The sequence below is a fragment of the Gallus gallus genome, chromosome 1, assembly GCF_016699485.2.
Source record: "Gallus gallus isolate bGalGal1 chromosome 1, bGalGal1.mat.broiler.GRCg7b, whole genome shotgun sequence".
Lineage (NCBI taxonomy): Eukaryota > Metazoa > Chordata > Aves > Galliformes > Phasianidae > Gallus > Gallus gallus.
In genome coordinates, this window is record NC_052532.1 from 65,352,767 (window position 1) to 65,373,429 (window position 20,663).

The following is a 20,663-nucleotide window of genomic DNA, read 5'->3' on the forward strand; positions in this document are numbered from 1 at the left end:
CTTGCAGCCCAGAAGGCCGACAGTATGGTGAGCTCTCACTGAAGACCGATCTAATACTGCACAGCTTTGGGATTTCACTGTCTGGAGAGATGTAAGATTTTCTATTTTATCCATTGTTTCCTTATAGTGTTAGTTCCAATAAATGGCATTTCGAGCCATACTTTACAGAGCCTGAGTGCCTTTGCTACAAGAATCATAATGAACCAGCACCTCCTGGTGCCAAAACATTCAGATGTTTTCCCAGAAGCAAGTCTACAGTTTTAAAAATCATTCAGATTTACCACAGTAATAATATCATATCTTCTGTCTTTCATGTGAAGCAAGTACTAACTGACAAAAAAATAGTCTTGGAATCTTTAATGTCACCGAGCCTATAAAATGTTTTGTGCTCTCTTATGGCTTTATCACTCCTCTGATTCCCTACCGAAGGCCACTCAAATGATGTATGATTTTTAGTTCATCTTTACCATTCTGTCAGTGGACTGAGCACTCCTTGCCTCCCTCTGCTGTTGCACTCTGAACAACCTTTCCATCTGTTCGAGGAACTGAAGACAATGAAAGAAAATAATTCCTCATAGTATTTAGTGCTCTCAAGATTTTACTGTCATGATCCGTACCTTAATTCATTATTTGTGACTGGTACATTAGTCATATTCCCTGACAAAACTGGCCTAAATCAAGAAAAGCCTCCATACCTGAGGTGGCCAAATACACTTACAGAAAAGGACAGATGATGGAAATATGAAATGCATCCCCACTGGCAGGCAGCACAGTCTGCTTCTCACAATTAGAGCTGTGATAGACAGCCTTGCACTGTTCCAAAGTGTGGTGGCAATTTAGCAGAGGACACAGGGTAGCAGTGACCCAGTCAACCTGTAAGTGCACATCATTTTAAAGGAAATAGGGATATAGAAAAAACATTCCACTTTACAGACAAATTGATTTCTTTCAGTTTTTTTACAGACTCCTCCAAGTTAATAACTTACCCATTTATGCACTGGAGAGCTTACAGTGCCCATCCCTACTATCCCTACCATCCTTTATTCAAGTAAGCACAACCTCTGGAGAAGGGGAAAGATGGGAGTTGGTAGAGCTTCCTCTGGAACCCAGAGAAAGGCTCCTGTCCCACCTAAGTTGCTTGCATTTATAAAATAGGTTCACAGTCCTCAAAGCTGGAAAGGAGTCATATGTGTCTATAAGCAAAAAATCTGCCCCATTTAAGTCTAAATCCTGCAAAACCTTCAGAAAGAAAGAGCAGGTTACTGCAGTGGGTGTGCACAGGCACCTCCATGTGCAGTGGATATGCACAGGGTGCACAGGCACCTCCACCTGTTGACCTGATTTATCAACTACAGGTCTGTGCTGTCTGTTAGGGTACCAGACCTGTGATATGGTGGAGGGACTGCCAAAGCTCGTCTGACTGTCCCCTGCTTTTGTTCCATATTCAATATCTTTGTTCATGATCTGGATGATGGGGCAGAGCATACTCTCAGCAAGTTTTCTGATGACATGAAAGTGGGAGGAGTGGCCAATACATCAGAGGGTTGTAGTGCCATCCAGAGGCATGTTAACAGGCTAGAGAAATAGGCTGACAGGAATTTCATGAAGGCCAGCAAGTACAGCATCCTGCACCTGGGCAGGAACAACTCCAGGTACCAAGAAATGCTGGAGGTGACCCAGATGGAAAGAAGCTTCACAGAAAAGGATCTGGGGATCCTAGTGGACACCAACTTGAACATGAGCCAGCAGAATGCCTTTGCCACAAAGAAGACCAAAGGTATTTGGAGCTGCATTAGGCAAAGTATTGCCAGAAGATTGAGGGAAGTGATCCTGGAGTCTTGCGTCCAGTTTTGGGCACCCCAGCACAACAGAGACATGAACACTCTGGGAAGAGTCCAGCAAAGGGCAATGAAGATGATTAAGGGAATGGTGCATCCCATCCATGAAGGAAGGCTGAGAGATCTGGAGCTTCAGCCAAGAGAAGAGACGGCTCAGGGGAGATATAATCGATGTGTTAAATACCTGAAGGGAAAGCACAAGCTGGGATGCAGAAGGTTCGCTTTGAACACCAGGAAACACTTCTGTGCTATGCGGGTGATGGAGCACTGGCACAGGTTGTTCAGAGAGGCTGTGGAGTCATATCCTTTGAGACCTTTAGAAGCTGTCTGGACATGGTTCTGAGCAACCTGCTCTGGGTGACCCTTCTTGAGCAGCAGCTTGGATCAGATGGACCCAGAGGTTCCTTCCAACTGCAGCCATTCTGTGTGAAGGCTTATGCAGTGACATGGGCATGTGATGGATGCACAGTGACTCCTCAGAATATCAGGAGTGCTAGTTTAATAAATAATAGAATCTGCTTAATAGCAGTCATCTACTTGCATGGTCTTACATCCTCTGCTACTCCTCTTACACATATGCGCTAAGAAGCTTGGCAAGAAGTCGCATGAATGCATTTGCAATAGGTTACTGATACTAAAGACAAATTCATTGTATTCCCTATATAAATTAAATACTTTTCTGCATTTATCATCCATGTGCTGTCAGTCAGGAACTAAGGACTTTGTTCACTAATTGTGAACAAATCTTTTCAGTCTTAATTTGCCTCATTGTCTGAAATGGCTTTTTACGTTTTTTCATGAATGGAAGCAATAACTTTTCTTAGTTTGCTCAAGCAAATGCTCTAAGTAAAATGAGTTCTCTTGTCATTTATCATAAACTGGAAATGAGATCCTTGGAAGGTATTCTTTTACTTGGTGACGCAAGCCTGTTCAATATTTTTAGCACTGTTTGGGTCAGGTCATTTACTCAAGTAATTTATAGTGGAATGGGATGTATTCAGAGAACAAAATCTATTTTGTGACCAAAATGGTCAGCAATTGTCTGGACTGTGAAATTGTGAAATTACCTCCAGTGCTACGTAAAGGTGTCTTTTTTAAAAAGACAAAATGAAAGTATTTGTAACTAACTACCACCAGGGAGTCACTGTTTGGAGGTCTGATTGATGTCCTGATAGAAACAGAATGCCTGAAAAGGCAGCAGCTTTGAAACAGACTGTGTCACTTCTGTGGTGTACACAATTAGTAGTCTCATCTTTTCTTCCAAGAGGGAAAAAATAAAGTATTGAAAAATTGTATTAAAATGAAAAACAGACATATGCTGAAAAGTCCAAGGTAAACTGGACTGTATAAGCTTGAATTCATTTTAAGTAAATCATTTACAACTGGCATTACTGGGTAGTTTACCTGACAAAAAAAAAAAAAAAAAAAAAAATCAAAAAAAAAAAACGAAGTCAACTGCTCTGATCTCTGGAGAGCAAACTGCAAGTTTACCCCCTCCAGCCCCTTGCAGGCCCCTTCTAGCTGTCTCCTTTCTGAGCAGCAGTGAGTGGATGCCTGTGGAGGAAGCGCCATATACTGCAGCATTGCTGCATGTTTGAATAGAGGACTGGTTGGCCTTCATCTGAGAGTCCTATATGAGGACACAAGCGTCTTAAAAACATTGAACTGCTCTCTCACTGCTTGTTATGCTTTCTTTCCTATCCCTTAGAAGTACACAGAATCAAAGAATCGCAGAATATTCTGAGTTGGAAGGGGCCCATAAGGATCACTGAGTCAACTCCAGGCTCCGCAGGGGACCACTCAAAAATCAGACCATATGTCTGAAAGCACTGAGTTAATGTCCTGCCTTTGAGATGCTACTAGAGGGAACCTACAAGAGAAAGAATCATAGAATCATAGAATTGCTCAGGTTGGAAAAGACCTTAAAGATCACCAAGTCCAACCACAACCTAACCATAGTACCCTAACTAACAGCCCTCCGCTAAATCATGTCCCTGAGCACCATATCCAAACGGTTTTTAAACACATCCAGGGATGGTGACTCAACCACCTCCCTGGGGAGCCTATTCCAGTGCTTAACAACCCTTTCTGTAAAGAAGTTCTTCCTGATATCCAACCTAAACTTGCCGTGGTGCAACTTGAGGCCATTTCCCCTCGTCTTGTCACCTGTCACCAGTGAGAAGAGACCTACCCCGCTCTGGCTGTAAGCACCTTTCAGACGTTGGAAGAGAACAATGAGGTCTCCCCTCAGCCTCCTTTTCCCCAGAGTAAACAGCCCCAGTTCCTTCAGACAGACTTCAGTAGAAGCCCCATAGAATAGATTCAATTAATAAATATGACCTGTAGGCTGATGATTCTTATTCACTCAAAGTCAATATCGTGTTTCCCTTAAGCCTATTTTAATAGCACAGTTTTTTCTAGCAGTTATAAGCTAATCAAGCAGTTCAGAAAGGCTCTAGAATGCCCTTTGGATTCCTTACTACATAACCACATAACTCTTCCTAAATTAATGACTTCACTCAACTTCTCTCTGACAGTTACCACCAATCAATCAGGGACAGGGGAGCAGGAGGGGAAACAGAGACTTTGAAAACAAAGTCCCACGTTTTCATCTTCCTGCTTTCCGGATGAGAAACGAAGAGAGGGTTGGGTGTTTATCTGTTTGGTTTGTTTTTTACTCTTTATCTTAATTGCTGGCTATCTGCTCTCTATAACCCGCTGACAAAGTCCGTCAGAGCACGGCCAAGAGCGGAAGTCAGGGCCGAGCTGCGCCACTTGAGGAAGTTTGGGTGCCACCGCGCACCGTAGGCAGACCGTAGGCAGGCCGCCGCTGCCGCCTTCCGCGTCTGAGCGAGGAGGCAGTAGCGCTTTTTTCCCTCGCCGGCGCGCTCGGGAGAGGCGGGAAAATGGCGGCGGTTTCTGGCGTCGCGCAGAGCCGCTTTGTGGTGGTGGGCGGAGGCATCGCCGGGGTTACCTGCGCCGAGAAGGTACGGGCTGTGGGGCGGCTGCCCGCCGGGCGCATGCGCGCCCCCCGCCGGCTGGCGGTCCGTGTGTTCCTTGCGGTCAGTGCCGAGAGGGGACCGTGTTTTATATTCCAGGAGACTATCTGCCTGAGATAGAACTATATGTGGTTGCTATGGCCCCATTTCACAATTAACGTTTATGGTCTTTAAGATCGCTTTAAAGGGGACCAAAATGTATTGCTTTCCTCATTCTTCCCACAGCAAGGAGTTGCAACTTGATGATCTTTGAGGTCCCATTCTGTGATTCCGTTTCCCAGCAGCACAGGAAACACAGTTGGAATGAGTGTTAGCAGTCTAATAGCACGTGTTTTAATTCACAGGGTCACAGAGTTGCTGGGGTTGGAAGGGATCTCTAGAGATCATCAGGTCCAACCCCGTGCTAAAGCACATCCCCACAGCAGGTTGCACAGGTAGGCATCCTGACAGGGGTTGAATATCTCCAGAGAAGGAAGCTCCACAGCCTGTTCCTGTACTCCATCCCTCTGACAGCGAAGAAGCTACAACCCTGATGCTTTCTCATACAGACTTTTAGGACAATCTCCTTCTCCTTCCAGGCAGTATTGCAGGGGTTACAATTCAGTGCAAGTTTTCACTGGGCACCACATGTAATTCCATCCTCGTGTACAGTGTTTTCTGTACATGGCTGGAAAGGGTCTTTTCAGAGAGCAGCACCTTCATCGCCGTATTAGTGTATTCATCAACCCCATCAAAAGCAGCCTCGTGTGTTCTGGAAGAATTTCTGTGCTGTGCTCTACATGTGTAACTGCTGGCATGCATGAGATAATAAATCAGAAACACTGAATACAATCTTTCTTAGTCTTGAGACTAAGGGTAGAATTCCATGGAATAAACACCTTATCCATCGTATGCACTTTGGGTTTCTCAAGCTGCTCTTTGAGAGCAACGGTGCTTCAGCTCTAACTTAAAAGAAAGTTGCACAGTCACGTAGTTTTCAAGTACATTTGAAACAGCCTGACTGAATACCTCTTTCTTCCTTTCTTCCTTTCTTCCTTTCTTCCTTTCTTCCTTTCTTCCTTTCTTCCTTTCTTCCTTTCTTCCTTTCTTCCTTTCTTCCTTTCTTCCTTTCTTTCCTTTCTTTCTTCTCTTCAATGTTAAATTTATTTCCTATGTCATGAAATGTTTCATGTCTCAACCTAATTTCAACCTTCCCTATTTAGTTTCAACGTTTCTTTCAGGCTCGTCATTTTCAGGTTTGTGTTTTTCTTTATGCCCATGTCCATATGTTTGGATAAATTTAATATCTTATGTGTGGCAGATTTCTAGTTTTAGCACTTTAAAAGATAAAGGAGTGGAACAACGTCAAGAGGACTGAATGAACATTTCAAACAACCATTCAGTCTTAGCAAGAAGAGAGGGATAAGCATTAGAGTGCATGAAGGTGGTACAAAGTATGCAATGTTGGTGTGAAAAGGTCTTAAATACATCTGATGGTTATTACCTGATCCCATGCTTTCTATGGCATTCTGTATTTTTTTGGAGACTTTTTTATAAGGTACAACTGGGAGCAGCTGCAGGGGCACACTGTGCTGCTCTGTTGCATGAACATGTCAACCATTCTTCTTTTCTGTCAATACAAAGCATACAGCTACAATGGGTATGAAATACATATTAGGGAGTCATGCTATAAAGGGTGTATTACATGACATTTTTCACATATCCTCATTAAATGCATTTGTATTTTATGCCAGAAGTATGGCTGTGTGGATCTCCCTTAAACCAGCAACACTTTGGCGCTTTGACCTTCAGGCTCTTCCCATCTGAAGTACCATAATAAATGCTCAGTTACTCATGTATAACACAGAACGTGCTTCCTGGTGGCTTTTACAACCATCTTGTTCATCAGTAGGATACTGGTGATAAGGAACCTGGATTCTGCTGTGGCTGAGCAATGCAGCACTTAAGGTGGAAATTCTTCACTGTCACTTGCAGCCTGTAGAGTCTTGTACTGTACTGCTTAGCAGCATTCTGAAGACGATCCACTTATCAGTTTACTAAATTACATTTAAAATAACCAATAGGAATCAGTTTTTCCTCTGTCAAAATGAAGTCTGTTAAAAATTGTAATGAAAATGCACAGAATCTCCATAAATGGTGTGATCAGAGTCTTCCAGCAGCCAGCCTTTTAAATACAGTGAAAATATTCTTTTGAATAGTCTTTCTTACAGTGGCTGCAGTTGTTGAAGTTGTGTGACATAAATCGGGGGTTTCCCAATTTGATTCATTTCAGTTATTTCCTGTATTATTCTTCCATAGCCTTGAAATGTTTACCTGATCCGGATTTACATAATGTAGTAATGTATATTACTTTACTCTGGTAATTTTATGGTGTTTAAATCAAATTCTGTTGATGACTACTTGCTCATCATGGTTTCTGTTTCTTTACAAGCTGGCCATGGACTTCCCATCAGAAGACATTATTTTAGTGACAGCTTCTCCAGTTATAAAAGCTGTAACAAATTTCAAACAGGTAAGGAAGCTTTAATTTTTGTTACAGTAAGACCTCTTCAGAAGTCTGTATTTGTACAGGTAATTTTAGAGTCTAATCTTGAAAATGGTTGTGACCGTGTGCTATTTTGTAGTGATTCATACTCATTAGTAAGTTCTCAGTGAATATATTCACAATATTAGTAAATGACCAAAGATTAAATTGGGTACTTACATGATTTAAGTGTTTGATACATTTCTACTGAAGCGTTATTTCACTACTTTGCTAATGCTCCATCTTAAGCTCCAAAATGATATCTTTGGAATAAATTGTTTAAGAAATTTAGTCTTGCTAGTGGATCTCAGATTCCCCACCGTTCTTACAGTAGTAGTATGTTTGAATCTCAGGCAGAATCAGACTTCTGACACGTAACAGAGAAGGAATATCCTTCTGTGAAACTGTGCTCAATTTCATCTCCAGTAGCTGTGATTCAGTTATCTCTTTGCTGCTATTTTTAAAAATAAAATAATTCCATACTCAAGTTCAGATTTTTGGCTTGTAGGTTCATTAGCCAGAGGTGCTCAGATCTTGCAAGGCATAGCTCTTTTTCCCACCATTTGGGAACAGATTTTACAGTAGTTCATGGGAAGAGTTAGGTTTGGATTGCCCAGAATTCAGGACGCAAAGCTGCAAGCCACCTAAGCTAGCCCATAGGAAGTTAGGTTTTACCTCTTGGGGAAAGTTAGCAACCTTCTGCTTGGTATTTGTGTCCACCACTGTTTTTCTGAGAAATGGTGCATGATACAAATATATCACAGTACAGGTATATCTTAGGTTGAGTAAAAAAAGGTTTTTTTCTTTTAGTTTTGCAGGTCTCGGAATCAGTTTTCCTGATGTATTAATGCTTATATTCAAATTACCGAAGGGGGAAAATAAGGCATAGAGATTTAAACAAAAGTTTTTGCTTTTAGTAGCTGTAACTGGCTACCAGCATCTCTTGCTTTTGTGCACTGCTTTTTTCTTTTTTGCCTGAAGCTGATGAGATGCTCAGAATGTAGCTGAGAGCACTGAGGGCTCTTTGTGAGAATTCAAAGTAACACCCAACTAATGAATCTCAAGCACAAATACAGGTTGGGCAGAGAATGGCCAGGGAGCAGCCCTGAGGCGAAGGATGTGGGAGTGTCAGTTGATGAAAAATTCAACATGAGCCAGCAATGTGTGCTTGCAGCCCAGAAGACCAACCATATCCTGGGTTACATCCAGAGAAGCGTGACCAGCAGGGAGGGGATTCTGCCCCTCTAATTTGCTCTCATGAGACCCTACCTGGAGTACTGTGCCCAGTTCTGGGACCTCCAACACAAGAACAACATAAAGCTGTTGGAGCAGGTCCAGAGGAGGGCCGTGAAGATGGTCAGAGGATTGGAGCACCTCCCCTATAGGGTCAGGCTGAGGGAGCTGGGGCTCTTCAGCCTGGAGAAGAGAGGCTCCGGGAGACCTTATAGCAGCCTTCCATTACATGAAGGGGACCTACAGGAAAGCTGGGGAGGGACCTTTTATAAGGGCATGTGGCAACAGGATGAGGGGAAATGGCTTTAAAATGGAAGAGGGGAGATTTAGATTAGATATTAGGAAGAAATTCTTTACTGTGAAGGTGGAGAGATGGTGAAACAGGTTGCCCATTGTGGTTGTGAATGCCTTCTCCCAAGAAGCATTCAAGGCCAGGCTGGATGGGGCTTTGAGCAAACTGGTCTAGAGGGAGGCGTCCCTGCCTATAGCAGGAGATTGGAACCAGATGATCTTAAAGGTCACTTCCAACCCAAACCATTCTATGATTCTGACTTTCAGAACCCTGACACTGGGGGTTATGGGTATCCAGGACAGACATTTATACATTGCAGAGATGTAAAATCTGTAATTAATATCAGCAGAAGTTTTGGCAAGTGAAGAGTAAGGGAATAACTACACACTATTTGAAGGCAGCAGCACCTAAGTTTTGGACATGTACACCTTAACTTCTCTGTGAATTACAGAGGTGTCTAATTCCTAGTTGTGCACCAGACTGTTGGAATACCTTATAAAGTAGGAGGCCTGAAGGTTCCTATCAGCTGCTTCCTTCTGGAACAAACCTCAGTTCAACATAACTTACTTGGGTGTTTTCCAAGTTCTGTTGTTTTGGTGGTTCTTTTTTCCCACCAGTCTCTGAAATATCTCTTAGTGACTACATGTGTGCTGCTGAGTACATGCTCTGAGAAGATCTTGCATCTGTTTTGCATAAACGTTTGTTCATCTTACACATCTTGCTTACAAGTTGGACAAAAGTAAGCACTTCTCCTGACATAAGGACCAAGTACCTGCAACATGAAGTTTTTGAACTGTTAAATGTTAGAAGAAAATGTCAGCAGGTACTTACTTTTTTAAGAGGGGAAAAACATTTATTCAAAAGGGCTTCTATAATTCTCTGTCCTATTTTGAACAATACATTCTTTCTCTAGAGTACTTAAGAAAGGTGCTTGCACAGGGGACCATGTAACATTGAGTTACTTTATCAGACTTTTACCAAACAGGTCAACAGGGTCTTAGAAACACATCCAGTAAATTAAAAATGCTATGTTGCTACACCTAATAATATATATATGAAATAAAACATTATGGCAGTTGATGTATCCATCAGGGTAAATAGCTTTAGAATTACAATTCTCTGTGTTACTTTGATCCTTGACCAAGGACATGCACAAAAGGGTTCTATACATAAAAAAGTACTTTTGGCAGTGACACAATAACACGATTCAAGACAATATGGACTTTATACTGTGACTTCTTTATGAGGAGTTTACTTAATACTTTTTTTTTTTCACACAAACTTCAGAAATTAAAATGAATAATTATTCATACTTTTAAATCTCTTTCTGCTTCTTCCAGGTCTCAAAAACACTTGAGGAATTTGATGTAGAGGAGCAACCAAGTTCTCTATTAGAACAGCGATATCCCAATATTAAAGTTATCCACTCTGCTGTAAAACAATTGAAAAGCGACGAGCATGTAAGACAATGTTTTCTCTTTTTTACTTATACATGTTTTTTGAAGGTTAAAAAAAAAAAGTCTAAGGAACCATTGAATGATTTTGGCATGAAATTCTGTTTAGCAACATTCTGGTTGTTAAAACATAATTGACCAAAAATTACAAGAGATTTCAGCTCTGTAGCTGAAATGTGAGATCAGAGCCTGAAGCAGTGATTGAGCACCTGGTGGGAAGGCAGGGGCAACCCAGGAGAGCTCAGGTGCATGCAGTGTACCTGAGTGACTGGAAGGGGTGGAGCCAGGATCCATCCCTTCCCAGACCTCATTTAAGGGTTGGCAGTGGAAGCAAGAGTCTCTTACTGGAGATCCATGCCTGCCTGGGACCTTCTGAAGGTAAGCAGCTTTTTTCCTTTGTTTCTGTGTCCATGACTGCTACGTTTGGGCTTGTCCTCCTTTGCTGCAGCTGAAGACTTTGCTGGCCCATTATTATCACTGTACATTTTATTAGCATTATTATAGAATTACAATCTCCTATGTTTATATTTATAGTGATGTTCTAATAGACTGTGTCTGCTAGAACCTTAAACCTATGTAGTTTATCAGTGTAGGAGTCAGAAAAGTTCTGTAACCCTTAAGTGCATGTCTTTGTGATTCATGAATTACTACTTGTTGCTACAAGGGACCACATTTTAACAACTTTATGATGCATTAAAAGCTCTCGAAAGAGCCAGCATTTCCACCTTTCCTTTGTTCTTTTTAACAAAAGAGATGTTGCAAGCAGGAGCACAGTACATATGTGTTCTCTTTACTGTCCAAGTCAGCTTGATGTGCTTGCTTTATTTTAATTCAATGATTATCAGGAAATTCACCTTCAGGTCTCAAACTGTTCTTCCTCATTTTAAGTTGCAGAGCGGTGATTTCAGTTAGCTTATAATGCTGCTTATATTGTGACCCAAACAGCTGACTTGTAGCTTCACCACTGCATGGTTTTAGTTTAGTCTAAGTGGATACCAATAGCTCATGTATATGGATTTTGAAGGATCTTTTTCCTCTGTTAACTCACAGTCTTTAAAACTTCCCTTTGTGTAAAACCACTGTAAGCTATTTGCCTTCTAGTTTGGGAAAACATCATGCAATGCTTTAAATTCAATGTGAATTTGTTGCAGAGTGATGTACCTTATTTAGCTCCTACCCTTTGGCTTTAGCAAAGAACTAAATTTGCAATCTTTCTAACCTTTATTCTGGGTAGCACTTAGTTCATACAACTCTGCAGTTATTTAAGGTAGGAAAAGTCCAAGAGTTTAGTGTCAGTCTCCAATTCTGTGTGTGACTATTATCAAAAATCATAAAGGACCCAAAAATGTGTTGGTGTCATAAAGCCATGCTTATTTTTCCTCAATAAAACCAAAGATCTGGATTGAACAGTGTTTTGCTCCTACAGCTATCTTACTTCTATCTAGAAGTGTTACGAATGAGATTTGTAATTGCTAATATATTGTAGTGCATAGGTCTACGTCTGTTGCTGGGTGGGGGGGGAACTAACAGATAGAAAACTGATTCTTTCAACATAGATGGTGAGTACAGGGTGCCACCAAGAGGTAATATTTATATTTCATCTGTTTTAAGTGTACATGTTCCATTTCATCACTTATACCATATCACATATTTAGACCTGTAAGTCAATGGTGAGTGTAACACAAATGAAATAGCTCATAATGAGGGAGTGAAAGCTTCTTCTTTTTTTTAAGAAGCCAGTGCGGCCTTTTAATGTCTGCAAAATACTCTGATGTCAAGAAAAAAAGAAGCCAGTGTTGTTTCATGTCTCCAATTATTTCTTCTTTCCTCTTAATTTTTAACAGAAAATTTTCACTGAAGATGGGGGAGAATATACGTATGAAAAGCTTTGCCTGTGTGCCGGAGCAAAGCCTAAATTAATATTTGAAGGAAACCCATATGTATTAGGAATACGGGATACTGACAGCGCGCAGGTAAATGCACTTTGGAATTGCGTGTGTGTAATATACTCATCTTTCTGATGGAAATGGTTAAAAATGGTTGCAGAGTGAAATGGAGAGACATCAAATGCTGTTTATTATGTCCTTGAATAGAACATTTTCAGTAGCGGAGAAAGCCTTCAGAAATATTAAATAATTAGTTACTAAATGTATTAAGTTTATAAATGGTTCATTCATAGTGTTTCTAACAAAAGAGTCCAGAGTAAAAGGTGTTCTTTTTGCCCTCTGAGCAGAAGCCAACCTGAAAATGAAGACAGGAAGTAGGAACTTCCCTGAAAAGGTGCATCCAGCACATTGTATGAAGGGCTGCTTCATACTGAGGCAACCACGGATGGACTTTTTTGATTGTAAAGAAAAGCATTACTGTTGTAATCCAGGATGTGGACTACGAGATGCTTTTGTGTGTTGCTGTTTGTTTTGGATATTAAAACTTTATCCGAGGTTACGAAACGAAGAAGAGAACCGAAAATAGGAGTTGTATTGGCTTGGATTTCTTTTATTTCTCTCACCACTAAGATTGGATTTGGACACTTTAGTTCTTTCTAAAAACTTTTGGGGGCGAATAAAAATTGCTGCTTGGATTTTCTACAGATCATTTATTTTGTTCCTGAATTCTGACCAAGAATTCTTACGTTCTTAAATGTCTGTAGCTTTGCTCTTTTAATGTTGTGAAAATTACCTTGAAAATTACACAAACTGTGGTAAAATTTGTTTAATAGGTAATACAATGCTAATGGTCTCTGGGACATAAAGTTCTTACGGATTCTATTATGGGTTCTGTCAGTTTGGCTTAAATGTAATTACTTGACGTTCTCCTGGCTCAGCTTGAGACTTACAAGGCTGCAGAAATAATTTCATCCCTTAACGTGATAGAACTTCATGGGTTTTGTTGGCTTCTTTAACAGATTCTTAGCATAAGTAACGGTGTAGCAGTAGTTTGAGAAAATGAAATTAAAACCACTGAAAGTACTGGAAAAGGATATATTTTAATCGGTATTCCTTCAATTGTTTTCTTTTCTGACACAGGCTTTTCAGAAGAATTTGGCTCGAGCTGAGAGAATAGTAGTGGTTGGTAATGGTGGGATTGCGCTGGAATTAGTGTGAGTCAACTATTATAAATTCACATAAGCAAATAATAGTTTGCTCAATCTTGTGTGAGTGAGTTTGGAAGAGGTTTGACTTAATTACAGCTCTTAAGGCATTTAGTAGAAAAATCAATTAAGAATTGTTTTTCCCCATATAGTGAAGCATAACATCACACAATTCAGAAAGGTTTATAAGAAGCTTTGACATACAAAGAATACTGTATTTTTCTAACTTGGCACCAACAGATTTCTGTTTATGCTATTAACAGCGATATTTATGTTACAGAACTTCTCTACCTTCTGGAGATAGGAGATGTAACAGTGAAACAGCTGTTCTTGCAGCCAGCCTGATTTAAGTTGATAGAGCTTCTGAACTGTCTGATGTGGCTTTTGTTATAGGGAAGACACTGAGCCGTGTGGTCACACAGTCTGATAGATTGCAAAACCATTTGTATTATACAACTATGTAGTCTTGTTTTGCATTGTAGGGAACTGGTTTTTCAACTGGACAGATACAGCCTTGATGCTGGTTGAGCTTGATGATTTTGAAGGTCTTTTCCAACCTAGATGATGCTATGGTTCTGTAAATTGTCCTCTGCATTCCAGTCCATGTTCCATCTGATAGCATCTTTGATGGACAGGAACAGATCCAAATACCAGTTGTCAGCAGTGGGCAGTTTGGACGAAGTGACTGCTTTTTTCATTGTGAGGAACAGGAAATACAGGCATTACTACTGCAGACTTCATCTACCCTTCCCTCCTGCCCTAACAACAGTTGGGTTTGTAGTCATGAGAAAGTAGAAGAAGAAAGGTGTGTCTTCTTTCTTTTGTGGCTGCCTCACATAAATATATAAAGGCTGTAGTGAATTTGATAGGTTTGGAAGTCTTGTTCCTTATTTCTGGCTTCTGGAATAGAGCCTTGCAGATTCTCACTGTGTTACTGAGAGTCATAGATCCTTTTGTAGGTCGTCTCTTAATTTTATCCATGGCTTAAATGCCCACAGGTACGAAATTGAAGGCTGTGAAGTAATCTGGGCTATCAAAGACAAAGCCATTGGGAACACTTTCTTTGATGCAGGAGCAGCTGAATTTCTTATTCCAAAACTGACTGCTGGAAAACAAGAGACTCCGATTGAATGTAAAAGAACCAAGTATACAATGGAAGGTATTGTGTTTCAGTCCCATAGCACTTCAGCAGCATTTAATATTAAAAATAGCCCCGGAAACAGTTAATTTAGAAGGCTGTAAGTGCAGTTTACTACTATAAGCTGTTGGAGTCTGTCTAGCTTCTAAGAGCCTGTGCTGATGCCAGGCAGTGGCACGGTTATTTCAGAGGCGAGTGCAGTAATTAAAGGCATAACACTGAAAAGTGTTAAATACTTGTTTGGGGTCTGATTTAAATATTATTTAGATATTAGTTTTTCACCCAGAGGGTGGTGACGCACTGGCACAGGTTGCCCAAGGATGTTGTGGATGCCCCATCCCTGGAGGCATTCAAGGCCAGGCTGGATGTGGCTCTGGGCAGCCTGGTCTGGTGGTTGGCAACCTTGCACACAGCAGGGGATTTGAAACTAGATGATCACTGTGGTCCTTTTCAACTGAGGCATTCTATGATTTGTCTGCAAATTAATGATGTTTGGGACTTTGCCTTACCTTGTTTGTTACATGTTTCTCCCCCTCTTTTGCAGTCAGATCATATTCCTTGTCTGAATTCTGCGGGCAGTGAAGTGTGTATGCTAAGTCTGATATTCTCCATCTCTCTGTCTTCAGGAAGTGAGAAAAAAGAAAGGCCCGCAGCAGCATCTGACAAGCTGGGCAGTGCCTTGGGCCCTGACTGGCATGAAGGCTTACAGCTGAAAGGAACCAAAGAGGTATGTTTGTGATCTTGATTGCATTTTAATTGTTGTTTTATGGTGATAAGCATTACAGAACTTAGGATGATGAAATGTAACTTCTAGGACTATTAAAACAAGAAAAATGTGCTTGACCTGGCTCTCTTATCAGAATTACACAGAAAAACAGTGTTAACAGAAGTAGAATTGTTTTCTTTTTCAAGAGGGTGGTGGCAGATCAGATTCACTGACGTGATTTCATCAATTTCTTATTTAGATTGAAACAATTGTTGGTTTGCCAGTCTCTTCAGGACTGGTGTCAATCCTAGCATTAAACAGAAGCCATGGTACCTCTGCTGTCTTCTAGCTGCTGTAGATACATTTTCCTATGTGAAAAATAGCATGGTATAACTTGTACAGAGGTATAGGGTTATTATCTGTATCATAACTATGATAGAAAGTGGAAGGACTTAAAATCCTGCAAGACAGTGTATGGGAACTGCTGAGTCATGGCCTGAACCACTGATTGAGCACCTGGGGAAAGGACCAGGTCAGCCCTGGGAGCACAGGTGAAGGCGATTCAGCTATGTAACCAGAAGGGGTGGAGCCTGGCTGCACCTCTCTTAGACCTCATTTAAGGGCTGACTGCCACTATGGAAGGATCTCTAGTTGGGGATCCCTCCCTTGTAGAATTCTCCCTGCAAACCTAGATTTTCAGGGACAGGTGAGCACTTTTCCTTTGTAACACCATTCCATTTATGCCGGTCCCTTTGTTACTACACTCCTGTATTGCCCTTCTGCTGTGATCTTTCTGATTGTAACAGAGAGGAAAAAATTTTTTCTTTTCTGTTCTGTTATGCATTTCCCTCTTGTAATGCAAAAGCACTACTACTTCTGTGTAAGGTTTCCTGATTCTGAAGAAAGTATGCAGAGGCAAGTTAATATTCATCTATTTAATAGAGGTACTGACATTAGTGGGGGCAGTTGGCCAGCAGAGTGTCTGCCCTGGGCTTACCCCCAGCAGGTACCAGTAGGAGCCAGCCGGTAAGATATTCACTTAACTCCCTTAGTACTGTGGCCATATATATATATAACAGCAGGAGACAACAAAGTGCCATGTATTTGGGATGAACAAGGTCATTCACAGAAAGCAAGCAAGGAGACCATTACAGCTGCAGAGCAGTTTCTCACAAACATGTTTCTTCTAGCTACATGCAGAAGGTAGAGGCAGATTGTGTTCCCAAGCTAACAGGCTAGTCACCTGTTCAGGCTGTGATCTGTAGTTGGCTAAGATGCTGTGTGTTAGGATGGGATATCTGGTAATCTTTTTTGTTTAGTAACACCTCAATTTGGATGGAAGTATTATTTGCTATAACATTGCTAATAATTTAATTAAAACTTTTGACACTTCCTTTAGTTTTCTCATAAAATACATATTGAAATACTGTGTGAAGTAAAGAAAATACACTCACAGCAAGAATTTATACAACTGCAACAGACTTCTTTGGCTTTTCCTAAAGAGGGGAAGAATGCAGAACCAGACGAAGGTAGGTGTGACAAAAAAAAGTGCCAGTGCTGAATAGGAAAGTGTGCTGAAGTAATTTTGTTGGAGCACATTTGAGCTCAATTGCTTTGTTCTAAAGAAACCACAGTTGTGGTTGTAGTAGTTTTCATAGAGTCATAGAATGGCTTGGGTTGGAAGGGACCTTTAAGATCACCTAGTTCTATCCCCCCTGCTATAGGCAGGGACACCTCCCTCTAGACCAGTTGCTCAAAGCCCAGTTCACCCTGGTGCTGAATGCTCCCATTTGTAGGAGTTGAGGATTTATGGGCCATATTTAAATTACAAAATGCTATGAATCAGGCTTATTTTTCAACAGAGTCACCTAAATATTGTGTGTAGGATATTTGTTCCTGTGGTGGTTCAATAAAGGATTTGATTCAGAGAAAGCTGCTAGTGGGACTGGGAGCTGAGCTCCACATCAGATTTGCTGGTCCTGAATGAAATGAAGAAATTTTATAGGTACACTCTGTATTTGGCAAATAGTTTTTCCTACCAAATCAACCAGATATCTCCAATTATTTTTCTTTTTGTTTCACATCTTATTGTAAGACATTATTAAAATACCTTCTGTTGGTTATATTCTCAGGGCAAAATTTTCCCCTTTTTCAGTTCTGTGGCCTGTATATGTGGAATTAACTAATGGAAAAATTTATGGATGCAATTTCATTGTCAGTGCAACTGGAGTTGTGCCGAATGTGAAACCATTTCTTGATGGCAATAATGTAAGTATTTACTTCAAAGTTTGAGCTGTTTGGTTATTTGTTCTTCTTTATTAGTACAGGAAGATGAGCTCTTTCAAATGGTTTGTGCTTCTCTTGATGTGAAACAGTGATGTACAGCATTTCAAAGTAAGGCTGCTATGCCGAGTTCTGAAATGCAGTACTGATCTGTTCTTAAGCATAGTAAGAAGAAAGTGTGGGTTGGTAGGAAATGGTACGTCTGTCCGCTAACTTTGTGTTTGCTGATTTGAAGGCTTTGACAAGATTCAGGATAAGTTCTGCAGGGGGTTGGGTTGCATTATAAAGAATTACTGTGCCATATAATATGTAAGCAATTGCAAAAAGTACTTTGTTCTGACACTCTTCAGGGAAATCTGCTTTATTCCCTTAACAAAGGTGCCTTAAGATTGGGATGTTTGAGTGTGTTTCTGCCTTTTAATCAGTCTTCTCTATTTGAGTTAGATTAGATAAGAGTGAATAGCCAGAAATTGTTTGCACTGGATTACCTTTTCTGTTGTTAAATGGAGTCCAGAAGAGCATCTTGCTGAGTGTTAATCCATATCTTCAAATGATTAAGCAGAAATTTTGTAGGGGAGTCTGCCATTTAAAAAGTAGCAAATAAGGTGACCACTTAAGAGAGGCAAAGGAAAATAACTGAGTTAAAATTACTGCTTTTCTTCTGTGCTGATCTATGCAAATGCTTAGTTTGCTATAGGTGAAGATGGAGGCCTTAAAGTAGACAAACACATGCACACATCCCTGCCGGGTATCTATGCAGCTGGGGATATCTGCACGGCGGCGTGGGAACCCAGCTCTGTGTGGCATCAGGTAAAACAAATGGTACAGCTGTGTGCCCAGTAGTAATCTCATCTACAGAGTAAAATACACAGTTCCTCAGATGTGAGGAAAAGTGTAATTGAACAGGAAACCATTGAGTTAGTAGATAATCCTGGGTGTGCTGATAACAGTTAACTTTATCTATGTGGCTGAAAGCCAAGTTATTCATCTTTCTGACTATGATGAAAATATGTGCTATGCTTTCATTGCACACTGACACACACTGTGTACCTTTTGCTTTCTTTTCAGATGAGACTGTGGACTCAAGCTAGGCAGATGGGATGGTATGCAGCAAAATGCATGGCAGCAGACACTACAGGGGAATCTATTGATCTCGATTTCAGCTTTGAATTGTTTGCTCATGTAACAAAATTCTTCAATTACAAGGTAAGTACACTCTTGTCTGTTTTAAACTACTGAGTAGCACGCAATGCTTGTTTATATTCAATTGCTAATGCTGAACAGATGCTTTAATATTGATGAAACAGTGTTCTCTGTATAATTAGTTCAGATTTTCTCTGTTCATGATGGATGCTGAAACTCAAGTAGACAAAGGTATCTGCTTTATTCCATTAAGATTCTGTTCATGAAGAAATTCAATACAGTTCAGCATGGGAATTAGCTCATTATTGGTTTTAGTGTGTCACATTTCAAGGTGAAGGTTTTTAATTACACTGTGGCTCCCAGAGCCAATGGGAAGTGGACTTTCTTTTTACTCTAGTGGCAAATCCCTGTTTACATCTTTCTTTTGAAGCTTAGGAATGTTAATGGTGAAAACACTAAAGGCACTGCAATGCTCTTATGAGTGGTTTTTCTTTTTCCTTCTGCTAGGTGGTGGTTTTGGGAAAATTCAATGCTCAAGGCTTGGGTTTAGACCATGAACTAATGTTGCGATGTACCAAAGGACAAGAGTATGTTAAAGTGGTGATGCAGAATGGACGAATGATGGGAGCGGTGCTGATTGGAGAAACAGACTTGGAAGAAACTTTTGAGAACTTGATTTTAAACCAAATGGACCTTTCAGCCTATGGTGAAGATCTCCTGAATCCAGATATTGATATAGAAGATTATTTTGATTGAATGGAAACCTATTTCTTTTTTTGTATACAGTTATAAATGCTGACTAATGTCTTATGAAACGTCTCCTGGGGATTACTGGAAAACAGGGATAAAGTGCAATTCCTTATTAAGATCTTTGAGTTGATGCTGTCAAATTAGTGAAAGGCAAATAAGGTTAATCTGTGTAGAAATGCAGCAGCAAAAGCAAGTTGATTAATATTAGTGGTGATTTGATCTAGATTAGATGAGAATATGGAAGCAGGGCTATTGCATTCCTAAAAAGCAGGCTTTGCTATGCTGTTAAGATAGCACTGCGTTCAGTTGAATGCAGGGTGGTCTTCACTGTTGGAAAGAACATAAATAAAGCACTACGTAATACATGTTAAATCCATTGCCTTTCTACCTGGGGAAGGAACCATGTGTGATGTTCTACAATCCATTCTGTTCATATCTGTCTGCTGCTAATACCTTAAACTACTTGCCTCAGATTCTAAGTTTCCTGTTCCAGGTAACAACACCATCTCTTTGAAGCTGGCACTTAAAGCTTTTGCCATCTGCAATGTAATTTGCAAATACAGAAGAAATTGGTGCTTTACGTTTGTTTCAGGTATTGTGGTAAAGCTGCACTGATGCGTCCTGTGTGATTTTTCAACAGGAGCAGTGTGAAGCCACTCCAAGGAAGGGTTGACACAACAACACTGGTGGTTGTCAGCTGTGGAGATCTTATCAGATCTGTAGAGCAGACTGCTGGGTGTATCTCATTAGGTAGATGGTATTGGTGCCATTCTGACTGCTGGAAAGCATCACTCCAGGAGTGTGGCCCTATGCACAAAGCTGATATTGGAAGTTTTGCAGTCTCAATACTAATTGTTTTACTATGTGGTTGTAAAGATTTTTCTTAAAACTTTTGTGCAATTTCCATTATGCTGGTGGGATTCAAGCAGAGAACTACTGCAGTCAGATAAAGAAGTCTTTCAGTAGGCTCTCTGTCCTTGCTGCTTTCTGCCCTCTCTTTACTTACGGTCATGCATGTTGGTTCCAGCAAGGGATTTTTGGAGGTAAGAAATTCACATTTGACTTTTGGTAACAAATGATAAGCTTTTTTTTGCAACTTAATAGCATGTTTTAAGATTTATTTTTTATTTAAATTATTCTAAATGGAAATCTTGAATCATAACACGCTGCCTGGATGTATGTTTAGTTACATAAGACATACTGTAGTCATAT

The 20,663-nt window shown here is 40.5% G+C and overlaps 1 protein-coding gene across 2 annotated transcripts; it reads left to right on the forward strand.

Moving 5' to 3' along the window:
* The first annotated feature begins 4,678 nt into the window (after window positions 1-4,678).
* PYROXD1 (pyridine nucleotide-disulphide oxidoreductase domain 1) lies at window positions 4,679-19,823 on the forward strand. 2 transcript variants are annotated; one of them, NM_001277276.1, is given in 12 exon segments: window positions 4,679-4,825; window positions 7,269-7,349; window positions 10,227-10,346; window positions 12,185-12,313; window positions 13,367-13,440; window positions 14,430-14,590; window positions 15,196-15,296; window positions 16,675-16,804; window positions 17,431-17,543; window positions 18,246-18,368; window positions 18,627-18,764; window positions 19,209-19,819. In NM_001277276.1, coding segments are annotated over 12 exon segments (1,500 nt in total). In that variant the 5' UTR covers window positions 4,679-4,744; the 3' UTR covers window positions 19,458-19,819.
* The last annotated feature ends 840 nt before the right edge of the window (window positions 19,824-20,663 follow it).

Coding starts and splice junctions, on each gene's coding strand:
- PYROXD1 (XM_046939334.1), top strand. CDS start 10,695: ATGCCTGCCTGGGACCTTCTGAAG. Junction 14,591..15,195: donor AACCAAGTATACAATGGAAG/GTATTGTGTTTC, acceptor CTCTGTCTTCAG/GAAGTGAGAAAAAAGAAAGG. Junction 16,805..17,430: donor GAATGCAGAACCAGACGAAG/GTAGGTGTGACA, acceptor CCCCTTTTTCAG/TTCTGTGGCCTGTATATGTG.